General features: G+C 43.3%; 1 protein-coding gene across 4 annotated transcripts in view; it reads right to left on the bottom strand.

The window, feature by feature from the left end:
• The window catches only part of CCDC85A (coiled-coil domain containing 85A), a 59,716-nt gene extending 43,245 nt beyond the window's left edge, over positions 1-16,471 (bottom strand). For 3 of the 4 annotated variants that reach the window (XM_042827614.1, XM_042827622.1, XM_042827630.1), the window contains exons 1-2: positions 16,087-16,471; positions 13,170-14,052 (exon numbers count right to left, since the gene is read on the bottom strand). In XM_042827614.1, the coding sequence (XP_042683548.1) occupies positions 13,170-14,052; positions 16,087-16,305 (1,102 nt within the window). In that variant the 5' untranslated portion in view covers positions 16,306-16,471. Of the gene's footprint in view, positions 1-10,689; positions 10,747-13,169; positions 14,053-16,086 lie in introns of those variants that run through there. The other variant, XM_042827640.1, reaches the window with a different exon arrangement.
• Positions 16,472-16,481: the final 10 nt, after the last annotated feature.

Here is a 16,481-nt window from a genome sequence, read left to right as displayed (position 1 = left end):
CTCAGCACCCCAGGGACAGCAAGAAAGGCCACAGCTGTTATCTGACTGCCTTCAAACCTGGATGGAAAGCTCCATGTCTGCTACCAGTCTTACTGAAAGCAGACAGAGCTTCTTGTAAGAGAAGTTGCAGGATTTCCTTTGTATTATGGGCAAAAAGGGATTTCTGCCTGCTTCCCCTGGAATCGATTTCTAAGGCTCAGCTCCTATTTTCACATGACACCATGTGAAGATGAAACAAAGAAAGCTTCTGCAAGCCTGTGAACTCAGTGGGAAGGTGCAAGTGTATAAAGTCAGTCACCTGCATAAACAAAAGCAGTTCATTACCTAGATCACTATCTCCAACATGACAGCATGGTGAGTCACTTTGTTCTCGGAAGCAGCAAGATTTCAGTCCCCACAGCTGCACACACATGTACTCTTATAGCACAGCACACAAGAACACACAGCAGGCAAGCACTTGCTCACCTCAAGCAGCAGCCAGAGCCTCACTCATTGGCCTGTCCGGATTCCTGGAAGGTGAGCCAGGATATCTGCTGGTGTTTTGTGTTCCTAAGCCTGCCCAGTTCCATCTCTACACGCACTCGAACTGCAGGCTTCTGGATAACACTGCTTCTGGAAAGCAGTAGGGCAGCACAGTTGTCCTCCTGCTAACTTTCTCTCACACTGGATAACAGCCCAGACACACACAGAGGTATTCTGGTTCTTCTATCACTCTGTAACTTTTCCAGCCACGCCATGGTCTCCAGCCTCAGAAACATAATTCAGCACCTCTTCGTGGTAGACAGATAAATGTGTTGCTAAGTTGCATCTTTTAATGCATGCTTATGACTCGAGCATCTGTCCTGTGGTCATTTGGAAAGCATGTTCACTTGACTGAACACAAAGCACAAGATCACAGAATGGTTTGGGTTGGAAGTAACCTTTAGGATCATCTAGTTCCAACCTCCTGCTAGAGGCAGGGATGCCTCCCCCTAGAACAGATTGCTCACAGCCCCATCCAACCTACCCTTGAATGATTCCAGGGATGGGACATTCACAACCTCACTGGGCAGCCTGTTCAGTGTCTCACCGCCCTCACAGTAAGGAATTTCTTCCTGATACCTAGTCTAAACCTACCCTCTTCCAGTTTAAAGCCATTTCACCTTGGATGCAGCCACTTATCACATGGATGTTCTGGACACTGCATTAGAGAACCATTCTCTCTGACTGACATTGGTACCCCCAAGGTTTCAGCTCAGAAGTAAAACAACTGGGACTGTACCTTGACATTTTGACCACTTTCAAATATCTGGGAGTTGTTTTGAGAAATTACTTCATTTTTTTAGACAATTATTACTGTATTAGATTTTTTCTAGTCTCTTGACATCTCTTTAACTTCTTACTGTTAACTTTACCTATCCAGCGGTTCAGAGTTTCATTTCCTGACCAATATCCAGGAAAAGTCTAAAGTGACAAACCTATGACAGTCCCATGTCATACCATAGGAATGTTCTCATAGGAGAAGACTACATGGCTCTGCAGAAGACTTTTTACAAGGAAAGATATTCAGACAAGTGCCACATCAGAAGCAGCACCACATGTCTCCCATGCTGAAGTAAGGGAACAAGACACTTCCTAATTGAAAAGCAATAAAGTTTTTCCCAAAAGCTAATGCTCTGAGAACTTAAGAATATGCATTTATATCAAGCACCAAATGATCAGACCAATCTAATTAAGAAGAGGATAATTAGAAGACTAACAGGTTGCTAAATCACACTCAGAACACACAACTTGGCGCTTGCTCTAGTTTATAAGAGATTAAAATAGTAACAAGATCAACGCTACTTTAATCCCTGGACAAGTTTCAAACATTAAATCGCACTCAGACCACAGCCACATTAAAAACCTCAATACTTAGCATGGCAGGAAGCTGCCATAATTGAAGTAGTTTGAGAGTAGAAAGCAAGAATCGTGGCTTTGCAGTGTCATCACTTATCAGAGAATGGAACCCTTCAGGCTGTCATTTTTGAATGTCAAAGCCTGGTTCCCCAGTGAGCGTACATTACTACAGAGCTTTAAAGCCCTGCACTGGATTCCAGTTGGTGCCATTCACAATTTTTAGAAATGACTGCGTAGCAATGACATTGCACAGCAAATCTCCACCTTTTGGTAGGCAGCAAGAGCCTTCATGCAACCTTCCCTCCAACACACCGCTCCTGCACGCTGCTTCTGTGCTACCCACAGCATTTGGTAGCAATCAGCAGCCACCACCCACCTGCTGGAAGTGAGTGGACAGAAAGGAAAAGGCGCTCAGTCAAAAGTCTCAGAAGGCTCCATGTCACCAGGAGCCCATCTTGACTTGTGCCATGTCACACAGGTGCTCATACTACGAGTCCTGCCAGAGAGATTTAGACCTAAGCAGCCCTTCCCCCCTTCCCTGCCACATCCACAAGAAGCCACACTGTGGATTGACACTAGGGGTTCAGTGGCTATCTTGCCACATTATTATATCCTGATTTCTCACACATCTGTTTTGAAGAGTAAGAGCTTCCTTTTCAACATTTCATTCTGATGAAAGATGAATACCCCCTTTGGTGGTACCAGCTCAGTACAACCCCCAGCTGATAGCTGACCACAGCTCAGCTTCAGACCAGCATTTCCATCTCCCAAAGACGATTACAGCTACACAGCTACCCTGCAGTGTTAGAAACAAGACAGAAAACTGTCATTTCCTTTAGTAAAGCTATCACAGTGCTTCATTTAAGTCAGTTTGGTAAATGTTTAAGTGTTCTCAAGCACACCTTTTAAATGCAAGAGGTGCATTAAGATCATATAGTGTGCCTGCTGCAGGCACAAAAGTTAAAAATATCTTCGAACCACACTGGCCTGGTTAGTTTAAGTCACAATATTCAGAAAGGAAGGAAACAGATTGCCTTAAAACTTGATTTTGAAAGGAAACACATTGTGAGCATTTGCAGCAAGCTAATTGTTCACAAAGGTGTTTTTTAGGCATGTGAGTAACCTCAGCCCCACTTCTTGCCCCACATTCAAAACAAGCTAAGAAAAAGCTGTTAGAAGAGTGGTATGATGCAATGGAATAATCATAGCTAAAATGCAGGAAATCTGGACTGTAGATATAGCTGGGGGCTGTCTTGTCATTTGTTCAGCCCATTGTTCTTTCATGCACAAGATGAAGATCATGATATTCTTTTCCTTGGTAAACTGCTTTGAGATCTACTGATAAGTGCTGAACAAAACCCAGGCTACAACTTACTACCAACAGGTGTAAGAGTTTATTCAGGTTAACATCACATCCACAGCTCTCTGCAAGCATCAGCTTCAAGACCACCAGACCCAGAGGTAGAGATCCCTCCAGGCAGCCAAACCCATACAGTCCTTCTCATTCAAAGCAAGAGTTTATTTCACCAAGATTCCCCACTAAGCAGTACTGCTTTTTCCAACTCCAATCATGCCCAGCCTCTGAAGAGCTGCAGAACTGGAGGAGTGAAGACATGGGAAATCCAGAAGGAGCAAAGCTCTGAAAGCCTGAGTTTTGCTCACAGGATCCAACTGCTCTTCCACCAGGTTCTACCAACAGCCATGCTGCTAGATCCTGAAGCCAGCTGGCTGCTTTGTTCATCACCTGCCAAGCACAGCCACTCACACTGCTGAGGCACGTGAACACCAACTGCACCGATGGGTGAAAACAGGCACTGTGAGACCAAAGTGGTTAAAATTAAGATGCTCCTGGCTCCCTGGGAAACAGCATTTCTTAACAAACAGGATACAAGCACTAACTGAACTTTTTTCATTCCAGACAGCGAAAGTCTGATCACTTTCACCTTCTATAACAAACCTTTTCCCATGAGGTTCAAGAGCTTACTGCATCATGATGGAATTCTGGGCAGCACTGCAAGATCAATCAATTAAAATTTAACAAAACTCAGGGGCAATTAAGCACTCAAAAATGTTAAATCAGAGAACAAGGCGCCTGACTGCATCTGGTCAACACCTTATTTCTGCAGTAACTAAGACAGCAAATACTCAAAACTTCACATTAGGACATAACGTGCAGGGTGGGCACCTAATGTAAATTTACTGGGAAAAAAAAAAAATAGCTGCTAAGCACACCTCCACCAAACAAAATAGACATAAGACACTACATTAGAAGTACAGATTTTTTTTCAATACTGGTAAATTCTGAAGTTATTTGGCTTTGAAAGCAAAATAAAACCTATTTCTCATTCAAATATCCTACATTAATATCTTTCAAACACCCATCCTGGTATTAGAATATTCTCTTTAGTCACGAATGTTTAAACAGGAACACCATCAGGCAACAGAGCTGGAATAGAATATATTGTCCAGGGAACTGCTTCTGAGCTTCAGTGCCCACAGTACACACTTCTAGGTGGCAGCTGATAAGAATTGACTTGTCTCTAACTACAGGGCCTGTTTAATTTAGGTTACTGGAGAGCAATAAGGACAAAACAAGTCCTTCTGAACTACATCTCCTTTAAACCACTGCTGCACTCCTTCAGTCTACAGCTGGATACAACTGCAGTAGTGTGAGCAATACAAGGAGCTCCTCAACACCACATGAAGTGCTTGAGAGGACAGAACTGAGATCCATGCTTCTGAAAGTCTGATCAATCACTTCCATGCTGTCAGGCAGTCCAGCCAACCATTTTATCAGCAGAGTTCAACTTGCAGTGTACACTAAAAGATCACAACTCTTTTCATCCTATTACTTCTATAAATGATGTAAAGATGGGCAAAAAGCAATATTCAATTGCTGAATAGAACTTAATTTAATATGCTCAGGATGCTTTTTTGTCCTCTTAACTCCCCAAAATATTCACATGTGCTATGGTAGCAAGCAGTCAACATGAAGGATTTAGCATTACCAACTGGAGCATAGATCAAACATCAAGTTCCAATAAGAAAATCAAGAAGTTCTTAGCACCTGTACCTGGAGGAGACATTGATTCTGGTATCTTCTACTGTTTAGTTAAGACTGCAGAGCCTTTGGTCTTGGTGGTTGGAAATCTGGTTAGGGAAGAAAAACCGTTGTTGGAATGCTTTGCTTTTAGGTTTTGTTTATGGATTTAATGATATTGCAAAAACCTAAAATTCAAAATTCAAGTTAGAAAAATCTTAAAACAGACATGAGGAAGCAAGGCAAGCTACAACGAGAGGCTACAGACTCCATTCAGAGCACTGAAGGGGCATGGCTCTTTAGGCATCTTGCTTCTCTCCGGGCCTCCCATCTCAGTGTAAGTCACATGTCCAACAAGGAGTGAAGCACTCGCATGCTTCGAAGGATCTAAACCAGTTTTTCAGGGCCTACTTCACAGCATCCATATGTTCCTGCTTGATGTATTTGGCTGCCTTTAGATGAATTCTGGCTGCTCGTTTTTGTTAGGTTTTTTTTTCCTTCTCTTGTTATCCTCCCTACTGTTACCAGTAATGTTTTCTGACCTACAAAAATCCTAAGATGGATTTTTAACATTACTAGGATTCATCCTCTGCAAAACCAAAATAAACTCAGAAACCAAGAGGGGATGTGGGTCACCAATCAATGCTGTTCTCCAGGCTTATCTGAACCTCACATAGATGTGAGCTGCATAGTGATGCATCAGTTCTGCAAGTTCCAGAAAAGCATTTTTCCCCCCGCTTCAAATCCAAGGTGCAAAATACACCTCTTCCAGACTCATACAAAAAGTGTTATCAATGCAAGTTTTCACTATTCACACAAAGATAAAGAGACGCAGTGACACAAACAGTGTCACAGCTTTGAGGCCAAACACTTGCAAGCAGCATCCTACTACTGATCAGATCAGATTTGACAGGCATGGAAGTGATGGAACAATTTGGGTAGCCTTGAGAAGGTACAAGAAAAGGAACTTTCAATATTGTTGCTTACCACGTGGCTCACTGCAATCCTCCAGCTGTTACTCATGGCAGGGCTTCAGTACAAGTGTGTTGTGTCACACACACAAATACGTACACACACACGTACAAATAACCCCTTTTTTTTTTTCTTTAAGGATAGGAACTTTCTCAAGACAGTATAACTTCAGGTAACAGAGGAGAAAAAAAAAATCATGACATAACAGCCATAGTAACTCACAGCATACTACACCAAATGATGTAAAGGAAAAATAAAGGGTTAAAGAAACACTGACTTGCTGAAGCATCCAAGTGCGTAACTGCTGGCTCCCTCCTCTCACCAAGAACATACAGAGGTGATGCAAATAAGCCACAAGTCTTACAGCAAAACCAACGAGCTGAACTAAGGCTACTTGTTATTCACAGGCTTCACCTAACTGTTCATCTTTCTAGGACAGCTGCTATCTTGAGGTAGGCTGTTCCATTTACAGTCAATAGATCTGCAAACACTTTCATGCTGTGCATCCCTAAATGCTCACGTGCAGATCTCAAACCATGATCCCAGCACTTCTGTGTATCCTGCAGAATTAAAAGGACCTAAAAGACTTACAAACATACGAAGTGTGCACAGACTGGTATCATCATAGCATGGGATTTCTTTTGTTTCCATGCCTGTTGTAAGAATACTTTAGTATATAAGCTTCCCCCCTTTTTATACTTGTATACTTGTATAATTAATTTCCAGTGTATTTCACTGTCTTTTAGTCCTACTATTCAACACCTTCTCTGCATTCACCTTTCCTTATTCTTATTTTCTTTGGTATTTTTCTGTTCTGACACTCTAAACCCCAAAATAAGAGAACCCATTTCAAGAGAACCCGAAACAAAACAAAGAAGGGAAAGAGAGAAGGCTGAATTCATCCTCCTTGTGTGTTTAAACACACCTTTCCATTTCTCAACTGTTCATTCCCCACGTTACAGGAGATTTTTAATGTGCATTCCTAAAGGAATCAAAGGACAATACTAAAACCTCTTACATTACTTGAGGTTTGCAATAAAAGGTGAAAGACAAATTCCTAAGTTCTTGAGCAATATCACAAGCCAAAGTTGGATATATGGGAATTAAAAAAAAATTGTATGTCTTGTACAAAGGAAAAATGTCCTTAAGAAAATGAGAAATTGCTATAGTGAATCAGCTCATTGGGACAATCAGCATTTTAGCCTCCCTCCAGCAGGAATTAGGGCTGGCTGTTTTAGATGACGACAAACAAAAGTTCTTCCCATTAACAGCGATGTAACAAAACATCTGAGTGAAGCCCATTCACAGTTCAAGCTACTTAGAAGCTGAGGTTTGTCTTAAACCAGATGAATCCATCTCTTCCTCCAACACTAATTACCATGTCCTTACATGTTATCTTTTGCTCTGTGTTACCCAAAGGAACGTGTGATGCTTCTCAAGGCCTTGACATCATTTCACAGAGCCTGGATAGATCTGCCACCGTGGCTGAAGAGTTTAGTTGTGTTTTAATAGGAAGCTCAGTCATTTCTCCAGATTTCTCAACACAATGCTCTACCCCTTTTTCTTTACTAAGGGATATCACAGTTGTCTTTGGATAGACAACAACACTGAGGTTACAGAGTGGACTCTTCCACAGCTTCAAGCAGGATGCTGTAACACCCGTTCTCCCACAACCACCATGTAGTTCATATGGAAACCCTTTGCCAGTATGGCTGTCGTAGGTCAAGATATACTTCTTTCTGCATTGAGAAAGAAAATCCAGAACTGAGCACTGCAGCCCTACCTGACTCTGAATGGAGCCCACTTGCCAGATATTCAAGAAGTATATGCAGGCAAGATTTATATCAATATCATTAGTTAAATACATTCTAAGTAATAAATACATCCTCACTATGGATGCCCCATAACACCTGTCCATGCACAGAATGTCACCGGCAGCACGAAGCCAAACCCCACACTATACTGGCTGCCATGCTCTCCCCTCTGCTTACAAACCCAGTCAGCCCCAACACCTACACAGCTTGCAACAACTCTCCATCACTAGCTAACGAAACTTAATACATCTCAAAAGTAAACATTCAATTTATAGAGAGCAGGAAAAAAAAAAAAAAAAAAAAAAAAACAGGATTGCCTTTAATTACACACATAGTATATCCTATGAGGCTAAAGTACCTGAACAAACACCAAGAATTATTATAATAGCCAAACTCTACATTAGAGCTGCCAGAGATTAAAGGATTTCACAATGTAATCAGAGCAATGTTTTTAAAAATACATTTTACTCTAACAAAATCAGAGCACAGTACCTCAGAAAGCCATGCATGGGTCTATGTTAGATGAGGTCCTGAGGTCCTGCCCCCAGGCAAAAGGCACTGTCCCCATGCAAGAACTCAGGGCTTCAATGTGAGGATTCTCCATTCTGGCACTTTCAAACGGAATGAAGTCTGCCCAAGTATTTCAGGCAGACAGCACTAACTGCTCCCCAGGCTCCTGACGATTCTCCTGCTGATGCAGAAGAAAATACCTTGGGACTCACAGTGACAGGATCACTGCCTCCAGTGAATTAGGAGCAAGCCCTTAGTGCAAAGTCATCTGTTTTGCAAGATGTGACATCCAAGAAGGAATGTAAAACCCCTATGTGATGATTTCATGTGCCCATCTAGCATCAAACAGACAGAGACAGACATGAACTTGTACAGTCAGCCCTAGTCTGGTCAGTTACTGCTGTTGGTATTACAAGTCACAATTTCAACCTGAAAAGAAAAAAAACCTCCACAGAAATGACTTTGGTAATGAATACAGCATGCTCTAATCACATTTGTGCATATTCTCTTACAGCATACAGTAACACTGATTTACAAGTCCAATGTGAAACCTATGGAATTCAACTGACAGACTCCCATTGACACAAAAGATTCAGAGCTCTACACTTAAAATAAACACCAAAAAGAAGCAGTAGATTAACTCACACTGACAAGCAAAAAAAAATTCCACCAATCCTGAAGCCTCAGCTTACATATCAGGTTGCTCTCAAGAGCAAGCAATGCTGTATCAGGCTTCAAATGGCAGCTGTACCAGCGTGGGTGCCATTGGGAAAGCTGAAGTCCCAAGTGCCATGCTGTGCACTGCCATTCTGGATAGGAAAATCACTTCCATTTCAAATGCAAGAAGAGAACGCGAGCAAAAGTGACATCATTTCACTGTTTGGCCAGCACAATGTGAGCTGTTTCCATGGAAAGGCTATCATTTGTTTCAGTAATGTTACTGTAAGATTTCTCTCTCTGAAGAGATACTGTAATTTTCTCTTTTTACTTAGAGAAGCAAAATAAAGATATTTTCTTACTGCATTCCCCTCCCAAGAAGCACATTTACAGCAGGAATGGCTCAAGATTGAAGCTGAGCTTAACTTACAAATAGTCTTGTTCAATTGAGGCGCTGCTGCATTTGCTCCACAAGAGCCCTCACACCTCCAGCAGCACGCAGTGTTAGTCAGCAGTTTTACTGCTCCTCTGTAATAACCTCAGCAGGAAGCAAAAAGCACACACGAAAGCCTTCTGATATTTTCTTTGCACACAGAAGTCAAAGCCTGGGGTAAAACAAAGGAATTCTTAAAACAGAGAGTTTACAATAAATTGCTATAACACCACTTAGATTGCAAATGCTAAAATGACATGAATTTCTATAGAGACACTTCCACCCCAGGTATCTGTGTCAGTTAAAGACTATTAAGGGTTATGGTACAATCTAATTTCATGTATTTAACACCACTGGCATTTTCTCTTCTAAACTCAGTGTCTGTTCCAAATATCTCTGTGCTCATTAACCAGAGCATCTGAGAGTCATCACAGTTTTATCATCACATTCATTTGATTGAAGCCTTGAAAAACAAGATATGTAAGTTTGGCTTGATGTTTGTTAATAGAAAACACAGCTTTCAGACCTCATCTTCTGTCACTCCAAGAAACGAGGATGCACTTTTCAGAAATGCATGTAGAATACTGGGTAAGTTATTATTACATACACACACACACACACACACACACACACACACACACACTTACAGAAAGCTTCTCAAGTGTTTTCAGGTTTTGTTGATAAGTCACACAAGAAAAAAAACTGACAACATCAAACTCCTGAGAATAGAAAGTGAGAAAAATTATGAAAGTAAACATTATCACCTCATTCTCTGCTCCTTCAGCTGTTCCTAAGGACCAAAGATGCTCCTGACCTGCAGCAGCTTCCTGTGTGCTACATGACAGCTTAAAACATGCACGAGGCCAAAATGGTTAATGCAGTGCTGTAAAGCACTGTGCAATAACTAAAACTGATTTATAAGTCTGATATGTATCACGTTTCTGATACCACTGGAATTGATTCATCTGTAGCTGACCAACTCCACTCCCCATGTGTTCACATGCAGGGAAAGTTCTGGTTTAAATAACTGTACCTGACTGAACACATTGCTTCCCTGTGGTCACCTAGGCACTAACAAGACCACAACTCAGGGTGAGCAGGCGCTGTCAGCGACGTACAGAAGCTCCTGATCCAGCAGAAATAGCCAGGCTGTTTTTATGCATGCTTTTCATACAGGAACAGCAATTTCAGATAGACAACACGGTACTTTGCAGAACAAGATCCAATGTGCAGAGGAATACTTTCTCCTCTCAACCATGGTTTGGAGTCAAGACCAACAGAGACAGGTCAGTCCTCTACTGAGACACCTACATTCTGATTATTTATCATTTTATACATTCATCAGTTAGTCAGAAGATGTTAACATTCATTATTTAGGATCACAAGCACTTCATCCTCTCTCGCTGCCAGTAGGTGAGTCCCATAATAAGATCAGAAGTGACCTGCAAAATAATTGAACAGATGTGACATCACAGCCCCCATGTTTTAATGAATCAGCTCTGACATAGTATATATATACTACATGATTTGGAGGTAAGAACCCAAAGCAGAATCCTTTTATACTGCTCATCAGAATGTCCAAGCCACGTTTTACACACTCACCATCCCTTACAGCAGATGCAAAATACAGGGATGTACACGAAGTGTGCAAATCATGATTTACTTGTGATTACTTTTGCCATGACAACAAGCAGTGCTGTAACAATGATAACAGCCAGTGCTTTTAGCACTTCCATATTACTTGCCCTTACCCACATTAACAGCAGCTGACACAACCAAAACCCACAACTCAGCCCAGATGTGAACCTCCTTGAAGTTTAAGGCAAGTCCCTCACAGCAAAGCTGTCACACAACCACTGATTGAAGCAAGACCAAGGCCAAACCAATGTTAGAAGTAAGCCTCCCAGCTGACATCCACTCCATGCCAGCATCAAGTTACATAAACATGAAAGAGGAGACATTTGACAACTTACTGGTGAGCCAAGTCCTCTGCAAAACTGATTATATGAAGTGCAGGACAGGCAAAACTCTGATTAAAGTCAATAAACTGACTCCTAGATGGACAGCTGCCACCTCCAGCTCCTCATGGCTTGAAGCCAAGCTATAGATCATGGCAATACACTACATAGAGGACACCAGTCATCACAGCTTTAACACAACCACTGCCTTCCTATTAGTAATAATGCTGAGCTCTCAGCATGACCATTTGGACAAAACAAATACCATCGAAAAGCCCACCATGCTGAGAGCAGAAAACCATATATTTGTCTGTGAATGAGTTTCAAAAATAAACACTTAAAACCTTACATCATTTTTCTGCTTTACAGTAACAACACCAGTAAGAAAAGGGCAGCTTTGGGGTTCCATAGTTTGCTCTACTTACAGCTGAGTCAATGCACTCACTTTGAACAGGAAGAAGTGAATGATGAAAGAAACACTGTATTTAAAAGGACGTTTTATAAAACCAACTTTCCTAACGTATGCATTACACATCTTCACAAGATTGTCAAGCATTCTTCTTGCTAATCACTTTAAAATGCTTCAAAAATTAATGAGAAGTCTCTCACACTTCCCACTCTGGGATTTGTCAGCCCTGTCAAGTATATCCATCTCACCATAAGTAATCTGGATTTGTCCCTGCAGAGCAGGTTAACTTACAGAACGCCTTCAGCAAAGATAACCATCACAGACAAATGGACAGGTGTGAGAGAGAAGCATGGTAAGTGAGGAGGACAGCACCCAGCACAGAGCTCATCTCAAGCAGATCCAACAAGCATTGACTTCCACCAGTGCCAAGACAACTCCTCCCAGCTGCTTATAAGACAGAAATATGTGGATTCCATCCAAGACACATTATTAAGGCAAAAGCCTTACTTCAGAACTTGATTTCAGATGCGTAGAGGTCCAAGAAATGGGCTTTCAAGTATACAAGATGTTGATTTCCTTTATGAAAACATCTTTAAGCACAAAGAAAATAGAGCAGGCTGCAGAAATTGCACCACGTCTACAAAAAGTTACTCCAGCAGCACCAGCAGGATGTTTCAATTTTGTTGTAATCATTTGCTCTATTTCATTCATTTTAATACTGTCACAACTGCTTGTCTTTCCAAATATTGACATTGTGCCTATCTTTAGGCAATTGCAATCAGGGAGAATACACAGCTCTTAGAAGCTGTCCTGCTTGTTGGCCATCTTCATTAAGTGCAGCAGTAACAACACCCACAAAAAGACCCTGAGATCATCCCTGATTTTTTTTTTAAACTTGTTATAATTAAACACGTGCAAAGTCAAGGCTTTGAAAAGTTTTAGAAGGCACTGCACATTCAAGTATATTGAGCCTCACCCTATCATTTGTGTACTTTTCTAAGTCCATAAAGACAGATATAAGAAGCCAATAAACCAATAAACATTAGATTTTATAATCCTTAAGGCTCCACACAGGCTAAGTTAGGAAAGTGGAAGAAAAACTGGAGACTTTCACCTCCACTGCAACGACTCACAAAACAGGCAGGACAAGAAACACAGACAACTGGTCCCTAAGGATGTAAATAAGCCTATTTAGGACAGCCTCTCCTTCCACAGAGCTGGATTAAGAGCAAGAACTATTGCTTTATACCCTACAAGCAAGGGCTCAAGATTCACATCCCTGCTTTTTTAAACCACCCAACACCTACTGGACAGACAAAGAGTTATAATCTAATTAATCTGCTTGCTACCAGAATAATGTTGACACCAGACCTCTTGCCATCCATTTCAGAAAGAAATGTAAGTAAGAAAAATACTCCTTTTCCATAACCAGCCAAAACAGAACTGAAACCACCTTGCTAATCTTCACAGTGACTTTTCACTAAGTTTATTGACCCACCATTCATTCCATTGTATATACTTCTGTGGTGAGGGGACAGGTCATCTGTTACTTGTCTCCTGAGGGTACCTTCTCTGCTGCCTGCACTGAGATGCTTGAGATGCTCTGGGCTCCCTCCATAGTGTTTTTTGAGGTGCTCAGGGCTCGTGCCCCTCACTTTGTGGAGATGTTCTGTACTTCCACTGGGCGTGTGCTTTTGAAGATGATCTGGGCTGCCACCGCTGTGCTTTTGATGCTCAGGGCTACTGCCAGGCCTCTGCTTTTGAAAGTGTTCAGGGCTACCACTCAAAACATGCTTTGGGAGAGTTTCTGGACTGCTACTGCTGTGCTTTTGTTGTTCAGGTGCTTTGACAATGGTTTTCTGATGTTCTGGACTCGGTCCTTTCAGGTGATGATCAGGACTGCCCGAACTCCTGTGCTTCTGATGCTCGGGGCTTCCTTCACCCCGAGCTTTTTGAAGATGTTCTGGACTCGTACTCGGATGATGTTTATGATGATCTGGACTGTCTGTGCTCCCCGTGCTAGAAGTACTGCTCCCATCACCGACATCTCTTATGTACGTGCTGGTGGCAGTTAATTGGCACAGGCTGATTTGGCTGTCAATGGAGCTCCGGCTGCCCGCTCCACCGCCCTTCTCCTCATCCAACAACACACACAGTTCCTTCAGCTCCAGGTTTTCCTTAACCACTTCCTCTTGTCTCACTTCCAATTCTTTCAGCTTCTGCAGGTACAAGGCAACCTCTTTGTGCATAATACTGGCACTGTATCTGCCCAGTCTCTGCCACTCACGGGACACCCTCTTGCCTTTCTGCCTGTCGTCATCCAGAAAGCAGCAGAGGTCTCTCAGCTCCTGGTTATCTTCTTGCAGCTTCTGATTGATATCCTTTAAAAGAAAGATAATCATGACTGAGAGGTGTCTAAAAGAACCAGCGTTACATCACCACCACGATACGAGCCAGCAAACAGCACTGCCATAAACCCATCATTTAAGCACTCGAGCAAGGCAGAAATAATTGCATGTGTGAATCTGCCATACAACAATGTGCTCCAAACAAACAGAGCTGCTGCCCAACAAGTGACTATAACCTTTCAAAGGTTCAAAAGCTCAATTCTGATCAGGCAAAGAAAGCTTCGGGTGTTTAATTTATGCTCATCCTAAATATCAGAATAGCTCTGTTCCCAAACAAAGCAAAGATCATACGCTCTCTCATCAGGATCTCACTCCCTTGACAAATACTCACGTGCATGGCACTGCTAAATATAACTAAAGTATATCAGAAATTGTCATTCCACTTAATTATTAACGCTTATGCTCTCTACTCTTGAGAACATAATCACATACGAAAGTGAGCACATGTTAGAGATTTAAGATATTTGAGTTTTGATTTCATTCCAGATTTGCATAAGGGAACCTTATCAGTCACCAGCTTACCAGCACAACCTCAACCACTCTGAAATGAACCCACAGTGTTGGGTGCCTTAACAGATTCTGCATTCCAATCCAAGTACGTGACTCCACATCCTTCCTTAGGTGAGGAAGCACCCGAAGCAGAAGTGTTCAAGCTACTACTAAAGCAGAATAACATGCCAAAGAAAATACTGTCATTATCTCATGTTTCTAGTGGCCATATCTTACTTTCTTGTGGCCATATCTTACTTTCTCTCAACTCAATATTCATTCCTTCTTCTGTGGGATATTAGAAGTGGAGATGAGTCACAACCATTAGAAGGCAAGCCTTACAGAAAGGCCATTTTAGCACAGTTTCTGAAGAGCATGAAGCTTTCACAGCCCCACTAGACATGTGCATCTGTCTGATATTCCTCTCAAAGCAAACTCAAGGCAGCCTAAGAAACCTGTGCTGGAGAGAAATACTTTAAGTGATCCCATGGCTCAGGCAGAAGCAGGAGGACCCACATGCCAAGTGCAGGCATCGCTGCTGCTCAGGGCCCTACTTTTTCTCATGGACAGAGAGGCTCAGGAACCACAGCAAGGTGTCAGACCTCGTTCTCCCAAATTCCCTGTGGAAATTCCAGCTAAGACATCTGAACAAATGGTGGAAGTCACACGTCACTTAGGGAGTTAGGCACTGCAAGGGGAACTTGTCACTCCTTCCTGCACATCTTGGCCTGGCTTGTTCCTCATCTGGCAGATAATCCCACGTGATGGCACAACACGTAGCTGCACCACAAAGGTCACATCTGCTTGCACTGATGCACTGCCATTGAGAGGTCTCCTGCCCAGGACGTCACATATCCTCAGAAGGGAGAAACTCACACTCTGCAGGACGGGAAGGCGGAGGAGCAGCCTCCCCCTGCACATTACTTAGCTGTGTCACACAGCTACCAAAGATGCTTTTTCAACAATTCACTCGCCTGGAGCTATTCCGCAAATCGGGAACCCTCTTCCCGTATTCCCTCGTGTCATAACGCAAAGCCCACGCTGCGTTTGGGTGCCTCCTTCCCTTTAACTTCAAAAGGAATTTCTTAAGACAGTTTCATTTCTCGAAGCAATAAGACAGAAGCTGCCTTTTAGCCATCTTTAAGCTAACACCCCCGCACGTTGCACCGGGGCGATCACCTGTAAGCAACCACACCGCCTCCCCAGCCTCCAGAAGCTCAGAAGGAAGCGCCGGGATCTTACGGCTCTCACCGGCCGAGAGTTCAACGAAGGAGGGACGCAGCGTCGCAGCGGGCAGCGGCACAGCGCTAGGAGCGGAACGGAACCGCGATACGGCTGCGGGATGCTGCCGAGCAGCTCGTATTAAGTCACCTTACACGGCGGCAGCGTAAAGCGGGCACAGCCTCCTGCACGCCTATCGCCGCGCTTTCCCGATGGGGACGCGTCGCTTCGCCCGGCACAGCGCAGCCCGGCTCGCAGGTGACGAAGCGGCGCCCCCCGGCCCGCCCCGAGCGCTACCTTCAGGCCGCGGATCTCGCCGAGGTGCAGCTGGAGGCGGCGGTTCACCTCGCGGATCAGGTTGCTGTGGTCCAGCATCGCGCTCATCTTTTCGGCCTCGGCGCGGCGGAGGCTGCGGATCAGCTCCTCCTTGCTCCACTGGAGCAGCTCTTCGTCCGACACCTTGGACAAGTCCTCGGCCGGCGCCGTCCCGCAACTTTCCGCCGCCACTTTGGCCATGCTGCGGACAGGGGGAAACCGCGATGGATCCAGGCAGCGAGGAGGAGGAAGGAAGGGCGTGGAGGAAAACCGGCCGCGGTCCGAGGAGCAAATTTCGCCGGGGGAGGAGAGGAAGAAAAGAGAAGAAAAAAAAAAGAAAAAAGAAAAAAAAAAAAGCCAGGAAAAAAAAAAAAGAA

The sequence above is a fragment of the Centrocercus urophasianus genome, unplaced genomic scaffold (genome assembly GCF_019232065.1).
Source record: "Centrocercus urophasianus isolate 14NV4802_14NV808 unplaced genomic scaffold, USGS_Curo_1.0 seq_10, whole genome shotgun sequence".
NCBI classification, from domain to species: Eukaryota; Metazoa; Chordata; class Aves; order Galliformes; family Phasianidae; genus Centrocercus; species Centrocercus urophasianus.
This window is presented reverse-complemented; position numbering and strand designations above follow the sequence as displayed.